The following is a 17966-nucleotide window of genomic DNA, read 5'->3' as shown; positions in this document are numbered from 1 at the left end:
CTGCAGCGAGCGGCGGTGCGTAGTTGCGGAGTGCGAGTGCGCCTGCCTGGCCTGCCTCCTGACTACCTCGCTCACAGCTCACATTGCTCGGCATCGCAACCTTGGATGGGTAGATAGATAGAATACGGCGGGGAGCAAGCCCCCTCCCCCCCCCCCCCCCCCTCCCCCACCCATATCCCCCATCCTGTCATCGCCGCGACAATGACGGCCGCCGCCCTGCCCCCCTCACCACCCCTCTCGTCGCCTTCGCTGAGCAAGGTCTCCCCGAGCCCATGGCACACTGGCGACCGCTCGTTCCTCGACGCCGACGTCGACGCGCTGCTCGCGCAGCTGACGCGCACGGAGAAGATCACAATGCTGGCCGGTGCCGACTGGTGGCACACGGTGCCGGTGCCGAGGCTCAACATCCCCGGAGTCAAGATGAGCGATGGGCCTAATGGTGCCCGCGGCGCCTCGTTCGCCGAGCAGAGTGAGTTGGACCGAGTTGTGGCTCCTGACCCAGCTCAGCCGCCGGCATCGCCCTTCCCTGTGAGACTGCCCTCGCTGCGACGTTCAACACCGACCTCGTCCACGCCGCCGGAAGCCTGCTGGCGCGTGAGGCCAAGGACCGTGGCGCCGTCGCCCTCCTCGCCCCCACCATCAACATCCAGCGCTCGCCGCTCGGCGGCCGCTCGTTTGAGAGCTTCACCGAGGACCCGATCCTCAGCGGCATCCTCGCGACGGCCTACATCAACGGCCTGCAGGAGAACGGCGTGTCGGCCGTGCTCAAGCACTATGTCGCCAACGACATTGAGCACGAGCGCACGGCCGTCAGCTCCGAGGTCTCGGAGCGCGCCTTGCGCGAGGTCTACCTCCGCCCCTTCCAGATTGCTGTTGCCGACTCGAACCCCCTCGCCATCATGTCGAGCTACAACCGCGTCAACGGCGAGCACGTGAGCGAGAGCAAGGAACTGCTCGACGGCGTCCTCCGCAAGCAGTGGGGCTGGGACGGTCTCGTCATGAGCGACTGGTTTGGCACGTACTCTGTCGACACGGCCATCAAGGCTGGCCAGGATCTCGAGGTGGGTATCTTGCGCAAGTGGCACCCGGCACCCGCTGACATAACCCCCCAGATGCCCGGCACGGCCAAGTGGCGCACGCCGTACCTCGTTGAGCACCTGCTGGCCGCGCGCAAGATCTCGGAGCGGGATATCGACGCGTGCGTCCGCAACGTGCTCGTCTGGGCGCAGCGGACGGCCCGCATGTCCCCCGAGACGGTGTACGGCGACGACATTGAGGTGACCAACGACCGACCCGAGGACCGCGTCTTCCTGCGCGAGCTGGGCGCCAAGTCCAACGTCTTGCTCAAGAACGAGAACAAGGCGCTCCCACTCACCAACGTCAAGCGCGTCGCTGTTATCGGCCCCCGCGCGCTCGACAAGACGTGCTTTGGAGGCGGATCGGCCCAGCTCAACTGCAGCTACGTTGTCACTGTCCTCGAGGGCATCAAGCAAGTGGCTCCCGAGGGCGTCTCGGTCGAGTACTCGCTCGGCACGTCGTGTAAGTGGCTACACCCGCCCCGGGGCTCTCACAACGACTAACCCCTACCCCAGCGCACAAGATGCTCCCTTACCTGGACGGCATTGTCCGTGACGACGGCGTCGCCGGCGCCGACATGCGCCTGTACACCACCCTCGCGCCCGGAGCGCCCGTGGTCCACCACTATCGCCGCGAGGCGTCGCACGTGCTGCTCAACGACGGCGTGCCAGACAGCCTGCAGGGCAAGAACTGGTTCGCGGTCATGTCGGGCACGTGGACGGCGCCCATCACCGGCGCGTACGAGTTCAGCCTGGCCGTCTGCGGCCGGGCCAAGCTGTACGTCGACGGCCAGCTCGTCGTCGACAACTGGGACGTGCTCCAGACCCCCGGCGAGACGTTCTTCGGGCACGGCACATCCGAGGAATTTGGACGGCTCGACGTCGTCGCGGGCAAGGAGTACTCCATCCGCGCCGAGTTCTCCAACATCCCCGGCGTGATGAAGGACGCACCGGACGTGGGCCAGATCTGCAACTTTGGCCTGCGGATCGGCGGCTTCCCCGTCGTGGACAAGGACGCGGCGATCGAGGCGGCCGTCGCGCTCGCCAAGGACGTCGACGCCGTCGTCGTCGCTGTTGGTCTTAGCCCGGATTGGGAGAGTGAGAGCTACGACCGCGCGTCGCTCGTGCTCCCGCAGCGCACGAACGAGCTCGTGGCCCGCGTCGCCGCCGCCAACCCGCGCACCGTCGTCGCTGTGCAGAGCGGCAGCGCCGTCTCCATGCCGTGGGTCGACGACGTCGCCGCCGTCGTGCAGGCGTGGTACGGCGGCAACGCGTCCGGCCTCGCCCTCGCCGACGTGCTCTTCGGCAACGTCAACCCCTCGGCCAGGCTGCCCATCACCTTCCCCGTGCGGGAGGAGGACATTGCCGCCCACGGCAACTTCCGTTCGGCCAACGGCAAGGTCCTGTACTCGGAGGACCTGGCAGTCGGGTACAAGTGGTTCCTTGAGCGCAAGCTCACGCCCCTGTTCCCCTTCGGTCACGGCTTGTCGTACTCGACCTTTGGCTACTCGGGCGTTGAGGTCTCGCGTACAGACGAGACGACGGTCGAGTACTCGGTCGCCGTCACCAACACTGGCGATGTGGCAGGGTCGCACAGCGTCCAGGTGTACCTCTCGTCGCCCGTCTCCAATCTCGCCCACCCCGTGCGACACCTCGCGGGTATCGCGACCACTGGCATTCTTGCACCAGGGACATCTGAGCGCGTCGTGGTCAAGGTGACTCGCCGCGAGCTCGCCCACTGGGACGACTTGCTCCACAGCTGGTCCATTGAGAACGGCAAGTGGAAGGTGTTTGTTAGCGACGATGCCCTGTCAGCAGAACAGCTCGTTCACAAGTTTGATGTCCGCGGCCGCCACGAGTGGTCCGGTCTGTAAATTGTAAACTATGATGCATAGACACCAGAGGAGGGAGTGTTTGGTCACTAACAAACAACACAAGATTACCAAGAAGGAATGGTGGTATTTTACTCGGCAGAGACGTCTCGGCCAAAGGTGTACATGCCCTCGATCACACTCAGGACCGAGAGGAACTGCATAAGAAGGGTTTGACTGTAGGACCGTCAGCAAAGTAAGCATCAAGATACTCACGCTCGCACCGCTTGAGGTGACGTCGACGTCGAGCCCTCCATAAGCTGAATGGCAACGAAGCGGACTGATCATCAGCTGCAGTCCACCACCCCGCTCCTACCTTTTTGCACAAGAGACGGTCCGTTTGTCGCGACACACTCCTCTGGGAGACTGTTCAGGCCATCCAGCAGGTCGCAGGCAATATCCTCGGCGACTTCGTTGTTCTGGACACCCGCGAGACCGCCGACACTCTGGAGGGGCATGTGCGTGAGGGCCGCAAGTTGGCGCAGAAGCGATTCGCGCGTCTGCAAGAGCACTAATCGCACCACTTGCTGCGTCACGAGGATGTTGCCCTGCATGACCATGAAGCTGTTGATGTGGTCGTTGTCGGTTGCACCGGAGAAGAAGTCCAGGAATCTGGCCTGGAGATTGGCCTCCCATCCCTTCGCTGGGCTGGCCGCTCGCGAATCGTAGGCAGAACGAATCCTTAGCGGGCTCGCGACCTCGACAGTCGCGTTAATCACACGCTCTCTCAACTCGTTGACGTTTTGAAGGTCCGCCAAGATGCTGTCCACTGAAGGCAGAGACTTGCGCCGCTGAAGAAGGAGGGCATCGTTCAAGATGCGGAAGAGGTTGGTCACAATGTTGAACCCTGCAATAAGCGGGGTGCGACCGTTGGGCTGAGGCAGAACTCCAGTTGGAGTGATCTGTTCGTCGTCGACTTCGGACGGCAATCGCAGGCCTGGTGCGTCTTCTAAACGCAAACAGATGGTGCGCGCACGCAAGCAAGCTGTACTCTTGTCGGCTTGGAACAGCAACCAGTAGATTCGTCGCCGAATCTCAGACTCGATAGGGTTCAGGCCTTCGTAACTCTGTAGCGTCGTCAGTACAGCGAGTCGGCGAAAGCACGCACAGATTCCTCGTTCAGTCGCAGTGCCAGAGCGCATTGGTTCGCCTGCGCTGTCACGATGACATGTGCCGTGTTGTTGCCCAGCAGCAGGTGGACGATCCCCTCGAGATAGAAGATGACAACTGGGCACATCAGTCGAAGTCCACCAGAGTTTATCACGCACCAAACTCTGCCCGGACAGGCACTGGATCCTCCCAAAGGTAGGCAGTCTTTGCCCGTGCTACCCTCACACACCGACGAGCCAAGGCCTCGACTTCCTGCTTGTCGAGGTTGACGAGAATGCGAGGCACCTGCACAAGTGTAGATGCCAGGACAACAAGGGTCAAGGCGAAGAACACTGGGTCCGTCTTATCGCGGCGAGCTGCGAGGTCGGCGATGAACGTCGGTCGGTGGAGACAAGGGGTCAGAGGATACACATAGTCGAAGAAGAGGCCGATGATATTCTCGAGCACTGGTGGCGACACGACCTGGTCCAAGCTGTTCGGCACGGCCGTGCCCATGCTGCCCACGTTTGGTGACGCAGCGAGCAGGGGAAACGATGGTGATGGGATGGCAACGCTGCGAGTAAGCGCCTGCCGTCACTGGCAGAACCTACCCTTGGCCCACGTCGAACTCGAGGCCACTGCTGCCCGTTGAGGACGCAGGTAGGCCCTTTGGAGGATCACTGGCATTCTCTGCTGTTCCGGGGTTGTAGCCGTGAGCAGCGTCCGAAATAGCACTAAGGTCTCTGTTCTTGTCAGTCTCAAGGCCCGTCGCGCTGCACCTACACTGGTGCGGGGCCTTTGCGCCGAGACACGCGCATGCGAACGCAGTCGAGGGCGAACCGTCGGCATCGCGCGCACGGCAGCTTGGCAACGTCTGGATGGTCGGGGGGCACCAATGGGGATGGCTCGCAGCGACGCCTACAGTCAGCAATGAAACAGGTCGCAGCTGGCACTCACTTGCCCTTGCGGCACGCCTCACAGCCTGAGAGTCGATCAGCAACAGGCTCAAGGTAGGATTGCGTCACCTACTGGTCAGCACCTGGGCATTACCAGCGGCCCTTGGCTTCTTGCGCTCCGTCGACGACTCTGGCTCGTCGTCGCCGTCGATTGGCATGTCTGGGCTCGCTGTCTGGGTGGTTGTGGAAGAGCGGGCGACTGACGGTCTTGTTGACGGCTGCTGCTGGGTGCCCGACGACGACTTGCGGCGCTTGCCTAGGCCATTTGGGGGCGCCGACGATGTCGCCAGGTCGGTGGCAAGGGGGTCTGTTGAATTTGGCGTGATGAGGGGGAAGATGGATGTTGGCGAGCTATCCAGTGCCGGCGGTTGAGTGTGGGATGGGGCCGCCGAGGCGGGGTAGAATGACGAGGAGTTTGACTGATGCAATGCTTGCAGCGGGTCAATGGATTGCGGCTCGCCCATTGCGTTTAGGTGGGAATGGCGGGGGGAGGGGTGCGTGATCGAGGCCGAGCTAAGTGATTGTGGGGTGATGGTGGTGGTGGTGGTGGTGCGCGATGCGCGATGCGCGATGGAGGGATGCGAGCGAGCGAGAGGAGAGTTGAGTTGAGGAATGCTGCTTGCAGTCAGTTGTCGGCGGCGGCGGCGGCGGCGGCGGCGAGCGCCTTGCTTGTCCAAGGTGGGTTTGGGGTCGGGGCGTGGGGAAACGAGGGACGAGGCGGCGGCTGTCGGCCTGTCGTCGGGCTATTCAACTTGTCGTCCAGTTCGGTCGGTTTACAATATGCAGAACCCAGGTCAGTCTGGATGGATGGGTGGGCAGCAAAGCAATCAAGGAGAGCAAGCAGGCAGGCACTCGAGCTTAGACAAACGATTGCATAGATCTTGGCAACCAACTCTCCGATACATGCCCAGCATTCCTTCCCAGGGCCACCCACCCACTACTGCATGGCCTCTGTTGACCGCGTCAAGAGTCCTCCAGAGATCCAGAAGACTTGTGGGCCACGCAGCAACCCGGCAAGTGCATGACATCGTCCTTGGTACAAGCCTAGCTGCAAGTGCAGCTACCTGCAAGTGTGCTCTCTTCGGACTCTTGCAGCCAGTTTCCGCAATCACATCCCGATTCACACAGACTCTTGCCAGCCTGCACGGCCAGTCTCATGCCAAATGCGTCACCTAGACTCTCTAACCTGTTCTCGAGTGTCTCAAGCCACTCTCAACACCGAAAGCCAACTCGCAGCCAACCCTCCCCACCCTTTATGCGCAGGTGGCCGGCTGCCTACCGCTCACCTGCCTCTGGGCAGCGGCGCGGATCCTTGTGCAAGGGAAGGGCAACAGGCCGACCGTAAGGCGGCGCGGGGGGGGGCAGTGGCAAAAGACCTACGACATGCTGCACACTGAGAACAAAAAGAGCAAAGAGGCGTCAATGGCGCAGTAGGGTCCCCTCGGCGTAGACGGCGGCGGCGGCGGACGACACTCAGTGGCACGGACGCACGACGCACGCCGCCCACCGGCCGCCCAAGCCCCCCCATCACGCCCAGCAGCCCACAATCAAGCCTGCAAGCCTGCAAGCCATGCCCAGCCAACCAGCTCCTGCCATGCCATCTCTCACGGAGACGACGCCAGTCAGTGTCCAGTCGTCGTTCGTTGTCCCCTCTCGGCAGACTATCGTCGACTCATGCGAGTCACCGCTAAACGGCTATCAACTACAACCGGTCCATTACACCCGTCAACTGCCGATCGGATCGACGCGGATCATGACGGCGTCTCCGTTCTCGTCTTGTCACATTGCCATCAACTACTGTACAACAGGCGCAATGATATTAATGCAGGGGTATGATCACCGCTATGACACGTAGGGCCGAGTTCTAGTCCCTCAGATACTGAGCCCTGTAGAATGTCAGCACCTGGACTTTTGCAGCCAGCACTCACCAGTCGTGGATTCGGTCGAAAACGACAGTGATATACGAGGTCTCGCTTAGCAGTACCTCAAACTGCTTGATGGCATCTTCCTCGCTCAAATCAAGCATAAACTTCTCTTGAACCTGAAAGGTTAGCCCGACGCAACCGAACAACGCGTACCTTCCATACCGCCTTGTCAGGCTCCAGCTGAATGTCTTGGATACCAGCATCAACCATCAGCGCAATGAGATTCAGAATCAGGTTCGAGTTCTTGCGCAGAATGCTGAAGGCCGTGTAGCAGAAACTTTGGAAACGAGCATAGTGAGCCGATGCCACGCCTCCCATGGCCTCGACCATTTCCTTGCACACTTTGACGGGTGGTGGGTAAGGCTTCGGGTCCCGGCCAAGGATATATCCAAAGTCGACGTGGAAGAAGTGGCCATCCGGTGACAACATGAGGTTGTCCAGGTGTCGATCGCCGACACCAAGAACGTAGGTGAGCACGGAATACCCAGCTGCACTTGTTAGCACTGCGAGGCACTTCTGAGGTACTCACCACAGCTACGGATGAACGTGTCCATGACGCCCGCCTCGATTCCATACGACCCGAGAGCACCAACATCTGCGTGACTCTCTCGCAGGTATGTTTGGAGATTGCTGTACTCCGCCACGATAGCAGAAAGGCTCTTGCTAGGTACGTATTGAATCATGCCCTCCGAGGTCGATGTAGCAAGCACTGCGTATGGGCTCAACCGCAAATCGAGGTTTTCCTTGCGAAGAAGCCGGTCCATTAGGTTGAAAAGCTGAATGACCAGTTGGTCCTGTCGCAAGTCGTCTCCATTCTTGAAAATGACAGGGTACTGGCCGCTTGGACTGTCCGTCTCATCATCCAGCCGATCGTCGTCCTCGAACCATAGGAGCAATGGCAGGAGATTGGACTTGAAGATGGATGACTTGTCTGGAACAATGTTGGTTACGGTAACTCGCGGATTCAGTGGTAGTGGCAGCGGCGCTGGAATCGGGCTAAGTCCGTGCTTGGAATCCGCAATGTACGCCCGCAGCTTGTCAATCTTCTTGGACCGTGTGTCCTTGGAAGATCGAATGTCGGTGGCGCGGCCCGACAGGCATTCGATAAGTTCACCTTGCCGCCGCAGCACGTCCCGCTGGGCAATGCCCTCGGGTGTCTGATGTTAGCGGAATGCAGCGAAAACCACGTACCTCTTGCAGTTTGGTCATGAACCTAAACGCCACCTTGGTGTACATCTTGCCCACAGTGGACCGTGTGTCACATTCGATTGTCAAGTACCAGTGCAGGTAGGTGGCGAAGATGGGGTTCGCGGCTGCCCGGTCAATGAGAAACTGTGCCAGGCCGCTGTCCTGTTCTTCGTGACTGGCAGCATCCCGACGGCGATGGGATTTGGCTGGTCGGGTGGGATCCTGCTCAAACCTGAGAGCCTGAACGAGCTGCAACAGATAAAGCAGGATTTCCTTGGGCCGTCAGCAAATGTCGTCTCAAGTCGACTTACATCGTCGTCCGCCCGCTGCAGCCTTTGCACGGCGAATGCGCGGACCCGACGATCCGTGAATCCTGGACCCAAGAGTTCCAGGGCATCGTCCATGCCAACCTCTTGCCCCCAAAGGGGCAGGAGCTTCTCAGTCGCCTGGGTTGCTTCCACTGGATCAGACCAGGTGACGCACTTGAGGAACTTGGTCAACGACCGCGGGGATCGGAAGAGGGAGAATCGGAACTTCCACAGCAGATCCTTGTCATTGGAAGAGAGCTCTGTTGTTGGAGGCATGCTGAATATTTCCTGCTTCATCAACAAGCTGTCTCCACACCAACTCACGTTGAGCCTGTCGCGGTCCGACGGTCCAGGTTTGAGGTCCCTCCCCTCATCGCCCAATCTTTGACTACGAAGGAGCTTGCGGTGCTTGATCTCAACCGGGTTATCTCTCCAGGAATCTGGGTCGTACAATCGCCAAAGGTGCTTATCAGAACCTAACGAGTCGGCAGGAAGCAGATGAGTATGCGGGTGCGCTTGAGGTTGGTGAGACACAGGGGCTGGGGGGTAAGGAATTGGGCTTTCCTTCTCCGAGTAGACGACAGGAAAGTCGAAGCGCGGCAGATCAATGTATAGGTATAGGTTGTCCGACTTGCTCGCTTCTGCCTAATGAGAGTCAGCGGTGGTGTGGGTGGGTGGGTCACGTACAGCATGTGCTCGTTCAATCTGTCGGAAAGCGAGGCGGTCGAGCCAATCAATCTTTGGGACGTCTCCTCGCTCGTATTCCTTGACCAAGTGCTCCAAGCGTCCCATCTCGTCCTCCTCCAGGTGAACCTCGCTAGGTGTCGTCGTTTCGGCTCCAGGGTCACCTTCAACGTCACGGTGAACGAACAGCCTCTGCTGGCCACGCCGCAGAGTCCTGCTTGTCAACTCCTACCTCTGGCCTTCTGCTTACCTATCTGAACTGAACAAGTTCATCGTAGTGCCTCCAACAGCAACGGGCTTGCCGGCGCCTTGGACGTCCCAAATGCTGAACACCAGCTGGGCAGTGGGGAGGAGGCTGGAATAGGTGATAGGCAGGATGATGTTCTGATTCCAGCTGAACGGGTCAGCGGAAATAGCGATACCATACGCACATATAAGTCCGACTGAAGTCCTTCCAGGAAGTGCGGGTTGGAAGCGTCAATGCCTGTCCTTCCGCCCATAGCCGGCAAGTGACGACGAGGTCGGCCAAACCACTGAGCGTAAGCTTGGTACTCCAAGGTGCCTCGACCTACTCTCTCTCAAATCCTGAGCGCTGAAGTTCTTCATTCTCTAGAAGTGTTGAATACTTGCGCTTGTGGATCTTGCCCTCTAGCGAGACACTGGAGAGCCGTGTCAGTGGCGTGTTGCGAGGGTGGAGGCAAGGAAGGGAAGCTTACACTTTGAAAGTCAAGTGCAAGTTTAGGTCGCTGAGCCTTGCAAACGAGAGGTCCTTGTCCCTCGAGGGCTCGCCTTGCATGTTTAGACTTGGGACTTGTCCCCTTGTCGAAGTCGTCAAATGTTGAATGCAGTTGATGGATTATTGTTGAAACGGCGGTCGTCATGGCAATCATACTTGATCGCTGACGCAACTGGAGTGGGCGACAGCGGAGACGTCATTACTCTCCGTATCAATTTAATTACACGTGTAAAATATGACGTCTAATCTCAAAAGTTGATGGTTGTGAAGTCCACCTCTTGGCTAGTAACAACAGCGACCGCTTGCATCGTCAAGTAACACCCTATCCAGTCGATCTACTCACCATGGGCCCCTCCCAGCTGGCGCAGCTCAAGAACGCGCTCAACTCGGCAGGACTCAACCGCAAGTCGGTCTCCAAGAAGACAAAGAAGGGTGGCAAAAAGGGCGGATCTCAAGATGTCGACCGGGCCAAGAAGTCGGCCAAGCTGGACGAGATTCGCTCGCGATTCAACAAGTTCGACGAGCGCGAAACCAAGTTGAAGCACGATGTCGGTGGAAGGAAGCTCAAGGGTGTGACTGGTCGTCCCACGGCTACTCGCCAAGCCGGTTTGGAGCAGGTGAGCTCACGAATCCTCATCTCATCTAACGCGGCAGCGACGGAAGACACTGCTGCCCGAGCACAACAACCGTGACCACCGTGGCACTTTCCGTGACCGTCGTTTTGGAGAATCGGACCCGTCGCTCACCTTGGAGGACCGCATGCTCGAACGTTACACTCGTGAACGTCAAAAGGGCCAAGGCAAGAAGGGCGCCTTCAACCTCGAGGACGACGATGACGCGTTTGGCGCCGACGGAGACGATGGTTGGGCTCTTGGCGGCCTCACGCACGGTGGACGGGACGTCGACGATCTCCCAGGAGATGACTTTGATGCTCAAGGCTTTGCCGAGTACGACGACGAGGACACGGGCGCCATTCCCCGCCGACAGGTCCACCGTGACCACTTTGGCGGCTTTGAGGACAACGAGGATGACGAAGATATGGTAGGTCGAGGACATGGACGATTCACTAACGTATCAGCCTGAACGCAAGAAGAGCAAGCACGAGGTCATGTCGGAGATCATCTCCAAGAGCAAGGAGTACAAGCTCGAGCGCCAGCACCAGAAGGAGATGGACTCGCATATGCGTGAGGAGCTCGACGAAGGGTTGGATGAGCTTCGCGCTCTGCTCGGCGGATCGGTTCCTGTCCGCCCAGCAGTTCAGCTCCCTGGTCCAGCTCGTACTGCGGCCGCCATTCCCGATCAGCAAACCGACGGCGACTACGACGAGCTCGTTCGCACTCTTGGTTACGAGGCGCGTTCCAAGCCCAAGGACCGCACCAAGACCGAGGATGAACTGGCTGTCGAAGAGAAGGAGCGCCTGGAGGAGGCGGAGGCGAAGAGGCAACGCCGCATGCGTGGCGAAGCCTCCGATGACGAGGACCAGCCAACCAGCAAGAAGGGCAAGGCTTCAGCAGGGCGTGCTCCCGATGCCGACGACCTGGATGACGACTTTGTCGGCGACGTTGACGAAGATGGAGGTGTCTCTCTACTTGGCCCTGGTCTGACCAGGGAAGCAATTGAGGACATGGACATGGGATCCGTCAATGGCGATGATGTCGACTCTGATGAGGATGAGGGCGACGAGGACGACGACGAGGACGATGATGAGGACGAGGACGAGGACGATGAGGACCAGATTTCCGACATGGACGACCTGAACGACGAGGACGACGACGAGGACGAGGACGAGGACGACACTCCATTGGCACCAAAGCCCAAGAACAAGGGCAAGGCCAAGGCTGTGGCTACCGAGATCCCGTTCACCTTCCCCTGCCCTTCGACGGTCGAGGACTTCATCGACATTGTCCAGGAGCTGCCAGACTCGGCCCTTCCCACAGTCGTTCAGCGTATTCGCGCTTTGCACCATCCCAGCCTGGCACAAGGAAACAAGGAGAAGCTGCAAGACTTCCTCGGTGTCCTTCTCGACTACATCCTGGTGCTCGCCTCTCAGGACGAACCACCATTCGCCATCATCTCTGCGCTGGGACCTCACCTCGCCGCGCTGGTGAAGCTCAACCCTCTCACTGCTGCTTCGCACTTCATCGCCAAGCTGTCCATCATGCAGAAGAACCTGCAGCGTGGTCTGGCACGAGGGGCGAGCAACCCCACTTCCAAGACTCTGCCCTCGGCCCCCGAGCTTGTCATCCTCCGCCTCGTTGGAGTCACATGGTCGACCAGTGACTTTTCGCATCCTGTGGTCCAGCCCGCTGTCCTGTTAATCGGCCAGTACCTCTCGCAAAGCCGAATTCGTGGCATTGCCGACGTTGCCTCGGGTCTATTCCTCTGCTCCGTCATTTCGCAGTACGAGTCGATGTCCAAGCGCCTCGTCCCCGAGGTGATCGACTTCGTGGCCTCGTCAATACTTGCCCTCACCAAGCGGAAAAAGGATGCCGCCGACGTCACGGCATACCCGAGCCAGGTTGTGTCCGACATTCAGATGATCACGAGCGTGGCACACAAATCGCCAACTGACCTGCTCTCAGCACTGGCAGAGTTGGACGTTGAGCAGAACAAGGCAGACCTGCTCTCCGTTGCTCTTCAGCTGGTGTCGACATTCGCCAACATGTACTCGTCGACAGACTCTTTCATTGAGCTGTTCCGACCCCTTCTTGCGGTCCTGGAAGGCTCGCGGGTGTCCAAGCTTGCTCCCGAACTTCGCCACCTGTTTGACCAGACGCGCTCGACTCTCAGTCGCCAGATCGGCTTTGCGGTCGATGCTCGCCAGCCTCTCACTCTGCAGTCGCACAAGCCGATCCCCATTGCATCGTACACACCCAAGTTCGAGGACGACTTCGCCCCCGGCAAACACTACGACCCCGACGTGGAGCGAGCTGCGTCGTCCAAGCTCAAGGCCCAGTACAAGAAGGAGCGCAAGGGTGCTATCCGCGAGCTTCGCAAGGACAACCGCTTCCTGGCTGGCGAACGCGCCAAGGAGCAGGCCGAAAAGGACGCCGAGTACAATGCCAAGATGCGTCGGGCCGAGGGCAGCATCAACATCGAGCGCGCCGAGGAGAAGGAGATGGAGCGGGAGAAGAAGCGAGAGAAGAGGCGCCGCGGATAGCCGCGTGGATCTCCTCTGGATGTACTGGTCTAGTCATGCATGTCTTGTTGCATTGTACCAAACGAGTCGAGATGATCCAGGTCGGTGCTGGATAATCTCGGCCTGCTCGGTGACATCCGATGTCCAATTTACTTATCCACTTAGCCGGCGGGTACGGAGAGTCCGTGTCTTCACAAACGAGCGTTGCTATCAACTCTGTTCTAGAATCAACTATCCACTCATCCAGTATCAATACCCGACATAGCCGTCACGTTTTCTTGACTGCCTTATCTTGGACACTGAAGATCTGAACGCTGAGCTCTCGCCCCGGTGTATTGTACTCCAGAAAACCATGACTGGTGGGTTGTGACCTCTGCTTTCGGCGACCACGACTGACGAGCATGTCGCAGCCCCAACAACAACAGCTCCACACGCCACCAACGGGTCCACAGCTGCTCCGCAGAGCAACCTGGGCCCGTCCGAGGTGTCGTCACGGGCCGCCACACCGCCGGGCGGAGGCGACGTGCTCATCCGCGCCGCTACGGTCGGCGACGCGCCAGCGATCGCGGGGATCGGGTCACGCTCCTTCTTCCAGACGTTTGTCGGGACGTGCTCCGACGCCGACATGCAGGCGTACCTCGACGAGTACTTTAGCGAGGGCAAGATTGCGGAGGAGTTGCGTAACCCCCACCTCACGTTCCTCGTCGCGTCCTTCACCGAGGGCGGACAGGAGGTCGTCGCGGCGTTCTCGGCGCTGCGCACCGACACCACCGAGACCTGTGTCGAGCACATCCCGGCTGCGGAGCGCATCGAGCTCCAGCGCATCTACGCAGACTACCAGTACCATGGGCGAGGGATCGCCAAGAAACTCATCGACGCGACGCTCGCCAAGGCCAAGGAGCTCGGACCAAAGTATGTCTGGCTTGGAGTCTGGGAGAGCAACGAACGCGCCAAAAGCTTCTACAAGAAGATTGGGTTCACCCAGATTGGTAGCCATGACTTCTTTGTCGGCGAGGAGCGGCAGACGGACCATATCCTCGGCAAGGAGCTCTAATGGACTTCCCGTCACTGGCTGCGGCCCACACTTAGAGACTCTGGTCAACAACTTTACGATCCCAAATGCATCTACTTGTACTTATACAACCTCTTGACGTTTTCTCCAGCCTAGCTACGGCCGTGGAGGAACTTGACAAGGACCTCCTCGAACGTCTTGATGGCGGTCCGGCTCTCCTCGTACGTGATGATCGAGTACGAGAGGCGGAAGTAGCCTACGCCAGTGTTGTCTGTAGGAGCGGCGTCGGGTGCAAAGACGAAGCCTGGGGCAAACAGGACGAGGTGGTCGGCAAGCTTGAGCCACAGTCGCCTGAGCAGGATGTTGGTGGCGTCGGGTCCGAGGGACTCGTACTCGGGGTGCTGGTTCAGGTGGACCGCGAGCCAGACAAACATGCCCGCGGTCGGGGGCACGAACGACACGAGGGGCTTGCCGTGAGGAGAAGACGTGCCGCGCTTCTCGTCCCAGAGAGCCTGGCTGCTGCCGGGAAGCTGGCGAGCGTAGGCAGTGGCACCACGTCCAATCCCAGCCACAGTCAAGACGTTGGGGTTGTGAACGTTGTCCTCCTCAAACTCGAGGTGGAACACGTCTGCCAGCGAGTCGATGAGCCAGTCGCGGCGCACAGTGTACGCGCCCTTGAGGCCACGAAGCCAGCGAATGTAGCCGTCGAGACCCCAGGTGTTGAGGAGTGTGACCGTAAGGGAGGTTGCGAATCCACTGGGCGCCTGGGTGCTCGACTCGGAGATGCGGGTGAGGCGCTCAATGAACAGGGGGTTCGACGTGATCCAGCCCAGACGCGAGCCCGGGGCTGACGTCTTGGAGAAGGTGTCGAGGCGAATGACGCGACCCTCGGTGTCATACCGGAGGTACGTGGGAGGGAGAGCCTTGATAAACGCCTCGTTGCCTTCCTTACCCTCCTTCTTCTCCAGGTCGCGCTGGTACTGGGCGACTGGCGAGAGCTTGGCGTCTCGCGGGGTGTAGGCACCGCTGTACAGCGTGAAGTAGGGCTCGTCCTCGACAATGATCAGATCAAACTTGGACGCGAGGGCGTAGATCGCCTGTTTGCGCTCGCCGAGCATTGTGGCACCGGTCGGGTTCTGGCCCGTGGGGACGGTGTACAGCAGTCTAGAATCGTCAGCGTGGCGCGAAGTTGCTTATCACCCACCTAGGGAAGCGGCCCTTCGAGTCGTCCCAGTTGGAGAGGAGCGATTCCAGCTCCTCGGGGATGATACCCTGGCCATCCATCTTGACGCCGACAATGGTCGTGTCGTACGGGAGGTAGGCGTTTGCCGCTCCAGGGTACGTCCACTCCTCGACGAGGATAGTGTCACCGACTTCCACGAGGAGGTTGCAGACCTTGTTGAACCCGTCCGTCGCACCGTCATCGAGGAGAACGTCCCAGTCGGCATAGCCCGGCTTGTAGACAGTCTTCACATACTCGCGCAGGAACTTGGGGAATGCAGGAGGCCCCGTCGCCAGCTGGTATTGGAGGGATGTGGCGAGCTGGACAGCGTACGGGTCCTTGGGATTCTTGGCATACTTGGGAACAGTGATCGTGGGAGCAGCCTGGCTCGAGCCCGAGCTTGATCCGAAGAGCCATGACAGCAGCGAAGTCTTGGGCTTGGCTGGGACGCGAGGGTTGTCAAGTGGCAAATGGTCGTAGGGGAGGATTTCCGCCGACAAGCTCTCGAATGGGAAGTAGGCGGGGGAGGGGATACCTGTAGGCTGTTAGTTCAAGTGGCCTGACATGGCGAGGAGAGGATACGAACCGCCGGCGAGCGATACCATGCCTGGCACCCCGGAGTATTGGTACATCTCCTTGAGCTTGTTGGCGACGCGGCGCTTGGTAAGGCTGTTGAGGTGGTGGCTCAAGTCCTTGGCCTTCGGGAGGGTGACTACCGCCTCATCGTGGCCGTTGGCGGGGGACAGTGCGTATGCTCCGTCCATTGTGGAAATCAAGACGAATGTTCAGAGGGCGAAGTGCAGTGGTGACAGATGATAACCTTGTTGGATGAGAGCTCGGTGTTTTGCAAGAGCCGCCTCTTCGATGGGCAGGGTCGGTCAGGCAGCGCGCTGGGCTTTATGTGCGCTGAGTCATTGTCTCCCTGCGTGCCAAAGTCCGAGGTTACGCACGGATTGATAAGAATCAGGTCTGCTGCAAGGGCGGGAAGAGAGCAGCATTCACGGCCAGAGCCCGAAGGGGATGGAGGGTGGGGGACACATGAGGTGCCAATGCCAATGTTGTCATCATGGAGACGATTCGTTACGAGCTTTGGAGCCAAAATGCCGACATTGCACCCGTGATGAAGGAAATGGGCAACACAAAGCTGCGCGCGTAGGCAAGCAAGCGCTGCGTACTGACTCAACTGCACGCTGGGCTCCGGTTCTCTGTATCCTCACGCCTCTCTATCATACTACAAACGTGTAGCCGCAGGGGATGTGTCAGGATTCGAGCGAGGGTAGCCAAGGTTCAGGATTCGAGCGAGGGTAGCCAAGGTCCTCGAGGGGCAGTGAGTGAGTGGCCAACCCAAGTCTCTGCCATCAGGCGGCGGCGGTTGCATCCCGAAGTTGAGCCAACCGAGCCGGCCGACCCGAATGATCACGTGATACAAACATACACCACTCCAACGCGTCCCGGACAATGTTCGCTCTTGTTGACGAGAAAGGACGTGACTGTGCGAGAGCACAGTAATGGAAGGCAAGATAGACTTGGGCACGTTGGCATTGGCGAGGTACAAAGTGCAGAGGGGCTGGTTTCGAGTTGAGGTGAAGTGAGGTGATGCCTAGCGGATGGAACAAGACTCTAGGGCAAACAATGTGGGTGCTCTTTGCGTTTGATGTCGTACCGCCTGCCCGTCTTGGCAGCAGTATTCATTGACCTTCAACTCAACTCGTCCTTGTCATTTCATTTGCTGCTTTGTCCTCCCTCAGAACCCAACCTCGCGGCACTGGTCCTAGTCGTCCGTTTGGGTGCCCTTTGAACGCGTTACAGTCACCCTGCCCCACCACGCCTCGTCGCGCCTCTTGCCGGCGCCATGCCAGGGCTCGCAGCCACGGCCACGCCTGGGTACAATACTACCCAGCGACATGCACCAAGGGTGACTCGAGATACGCCACTGCCCTCGCTCTCTCCTTTCCTGCGTCTTCAACCCTGCCTCACTGACCGCCTCGGGCCTTTTATGACAGACTGACAATGCCCGGCATGAACGAAAGCGGCACAAAGGACAGAGTGCACGTCTGGAACACCGTGCACTCGACGCACGCTTCTTTCCACTTGCAGTCCAGGCGAGTTGGGTATCGACTAGCTAGCACCAGCCAGCCTGCCAGCCATGAGGCCGAGTCACCATACGCCTCGTCAGACACTGGCTCCTTTGTGCCGTGTCGCACGTCGTGCACGCCGCGCGCACGCCGGCCTCGCAGCCTCGTGGCCGAACCACAAGACTTAAGACGACGGTCAACGCCGATCTTCCTTTGGCGGTGCTCGTGTCAAAGGCTTTGCGCGGGGCAGGAGCAGCCGAAGCACGCCTCCTCGGACGACACGTCGGGGACGCGACGGTGACGTGACGTACAAGGAGAGCGTGTCCAAGCCCATCCAGCTTTGAGCTGGCTTTGGGTTGTGGACAGTGTGCTGATGGATCCTTGTTCGCACCCAACTTTTGATAATCCTTGTTGTGTGCGTGTGTGTGCGCGTGCGCGACCGCGCCTCGCCTCGCCTCGCCTCCTCGCGCCCGCCCGCCATGCCCCACCCCCCACTTCCACCCGCCCACCGAGCTGGTCACGGTCCTCGCCCATTCCCTTCTCTCCAAGCGGCGGCCCGTTCGACGACTACGCCCGCTTCTCGACCTCACTCACTCGCTCACTCGCTCGTTCGCCCGCCCGCCTGCTCGCCGCCGCTCCCTCTCCCACCGACCGGGCCGCAACACAACTTTGATCCTAATGCTCT

The 17966-nt window shown here is 59.7% G+C and overlaps 6 protein-coding genes across 7 annotated transcripts; 3 read left to right on the top strand and 3 right to left on the bottom strand.

Moving 5' to 3' along the window:
* Positions 1 to 201: 201 nt before the first annotated feature.
* Positions 202 to 2950, top strand: bglI_0 (putative beta-glucosidase I; the record flags this gene model as incomplete). The annotated part of the gene is made up of 3 exons (XM_062769775.1): positions 202 to 469; positions 508 to 1539; positions 1593 to 2950. The coding sequence occupies 3 exons, from the start codon at positions 202 to 204 to the stop codon at positions 2948 to 2950; spliced, it is 2658 nt and encodes an 885-aa protein (XP_062625759.1).
* An 89-nt stretch (positions 2951 to 3039) lies between these two features.
* aurR2 (Aurofusarin cluster transcription factor aurR2) lies at positions 3040 to 5456 on the bottom strand (the record flags this gene model as incomplete). Its single annotated transcript, XM_062769774.1, has 7 exons — positions 3040 to 3124; positions 3164 to 3227; positions 3264 to 4014; positions 4056 to 4174; positions 4216 to 4610; positions 4648 to 4954; positions 5066 to 5456. The coding sequence occupies 7 exons, from the start codon at positions 5454 to 5456 to the stop codon at positions 3040 to 3042; spliced, it is 2112 nt and encodes a 703-aa protein (XP_062625758.1).
* Positions 5457 to 6800: 1344 nt separating this feature from the next.
* Positions 6801 to 9938, bottom strand: pik3c3 (Phosphatidylinositol 3-kinase catalytic subunit type 3). Its single transcript, XM_062769773.1, has 12 exons — positions 9814 to 9938; positions 9670 to 9756; positions 9529 to 9630; positions 9348 to 9491; positions 9101 to 9311; positions 8738 to 9058; positions 8417 to 8701; positions 8109 to 8378; positions 7447 to 8074; positions 7071 to 7405; positions 6921 to 7033; positions 6801 to 6878 (listed from the first exon to the last, which is right to left on the bottom strand). Exons 1-12 carry the CDS (start codon positions 9891 to 9893, stop codon positions 6857 to 6859), a joined length of 2598 nt encoding a protein of 865 aa, XP_062625757.1. The 5' UTR covers positions 9894 to 9938; the 3' UTR covers positions 6801 to 6856.
* A 198-nt stretch (positions 9939 to 10136) lies between these two features.
* nop14 (putative nucleolar complex protein 14) lies at positions 10137 to 12993 on the top strand (the record flags this gene model as incomplete). The annotated part of the gene is made up of 3 exons (XM_062769772.1): positions 10137 to 10450; positions 10488 to 10874; positions 10912 to 12993. Exons 1-3 carry the CDS (start codon positions 10178 to 10180, stop codon positions 12991 to 12993), a joined length of 2742 nt encoding a protein of 913 aa, XP_062625756.1. The 5' UTR covers positions 10137 to 10177.
* Positions 12994 to 13186: 193 nt separating this feature from the next.
* Positions 13187 to 14091, top strand: paiA_0 (Spermidine/spermine N(1)-acetyltransferase). The gene is made up of 2 exons (XM_062769771.1): positions 13187 to 13331; positions 13383 to 14091. The coding sequence occupies exons 1-2, from the start codon at positions 13325 to 13327 to the stop codon at positions 14024 to 14026; spliced, it is 651 nt and encodes a 216-aa protein (XP_062625755.1). The 5' UTR covers positions 13187 to 13324; the 3' UTR covers positions 14027 to 14091.
* Positions 14083 to 16350, bottom strand: SPAC56E4.03_1 (Aromatic amino acid aminotransferase). Of its 2 annotated transcripts, XM_062769769.1 has the most exons (4): positions 16157 to 16240; positions 15793 to 16101; positions 15189 to 15741; positions 14083 to 15148 (listed from the first exon to the last, which is right to left on the bottom strand). In XM_062769769.1, the coding sequence occupies exons 2-4, from the start codon at positions 15968 to 15970 to the stop codon at positions 14137 to 14139; spliced, it is 1743 nt and encodes a 580-aa protein (XP_062625753.1). In that variant the 5' UTR covers positions 15971 to 16101; positions 16157 to 16240; the 3' UTR covers positions 14083 to 14136. The 2 variants fall into 2 exon arrangements, with proteins under 2 accessions (XP_062625753.1, XP_062625754.1); XM_062769770.1 differs by having other exon boundaries at positions 15793 to 16240.
* Between the last annotated feature and the right edge of the window lie 1616 nt (positions 16351 to 17966).

This window comes from Vanrija pseudolonga, chromosome 2, assembly GCF_020906515.1.
Source record: "Vanrija pseudolonga chromosome 2, complete sequence".
Classification (NCBI taxonomy): Eukaryota; Fungi; Basidiomycota; class Tremellomycetes; order Trichosporonales; family Trichosporonaceae; genus Vanrija; species Vanrija pseudolonga.
This window is presented reverse-complemented; position numbering and strand designations above follow the sequence as displayed.

Excerpts from the sequence above, each read along its gene's own strand:
- pik3c3 (XM_062769773.1), bottom strand. The coding sequence starts at position 9,893 with ATGCAAGGCGAGCCCTCGAGGGACAAGGACCTCTCGTTTGCAAGGCTC. Across the intron at positions 9,757-9,813 it reads TTGCACTTGACTTTCAAAGT|TGTCTCGCTAGAGGGCAAGA; the intron begins GTAAGCTTCCCT and ends ACGGCTCTCCAG. Across the intron at positions 9,631-9,669 it reads CGCTCAGGATTTGAGAGAGA|TGGTTTGGCCGACCTCGTCG; the intron begins GTAGGTCGAGGC and ends GCTTACGCTCAG.
- SPAC56E4.03_1 (XM_062769770.1), bottom strand. The coding sequence starts at position 15,970 with ATGGACGGAGCATACGCACTGTCCCCCGCCAACGGCCACGATGAGGCG. Across the intron at positions 15,742-15,792 it reads CATGGTATCGCTCGCCGGCG|GTATCCCCTCCCCCGCCTAC; the intron begins GTTCGTATCCTC and ends AACAGCCTACAG. Across the intron at positions 15,149-15,188 it reads TCGAAGGGCCGCTTCCCTAG|ACTGCTGTACACCGTCCCCA; the intron begins GTGGGTGATAAG and ends TGACGATTCTAG.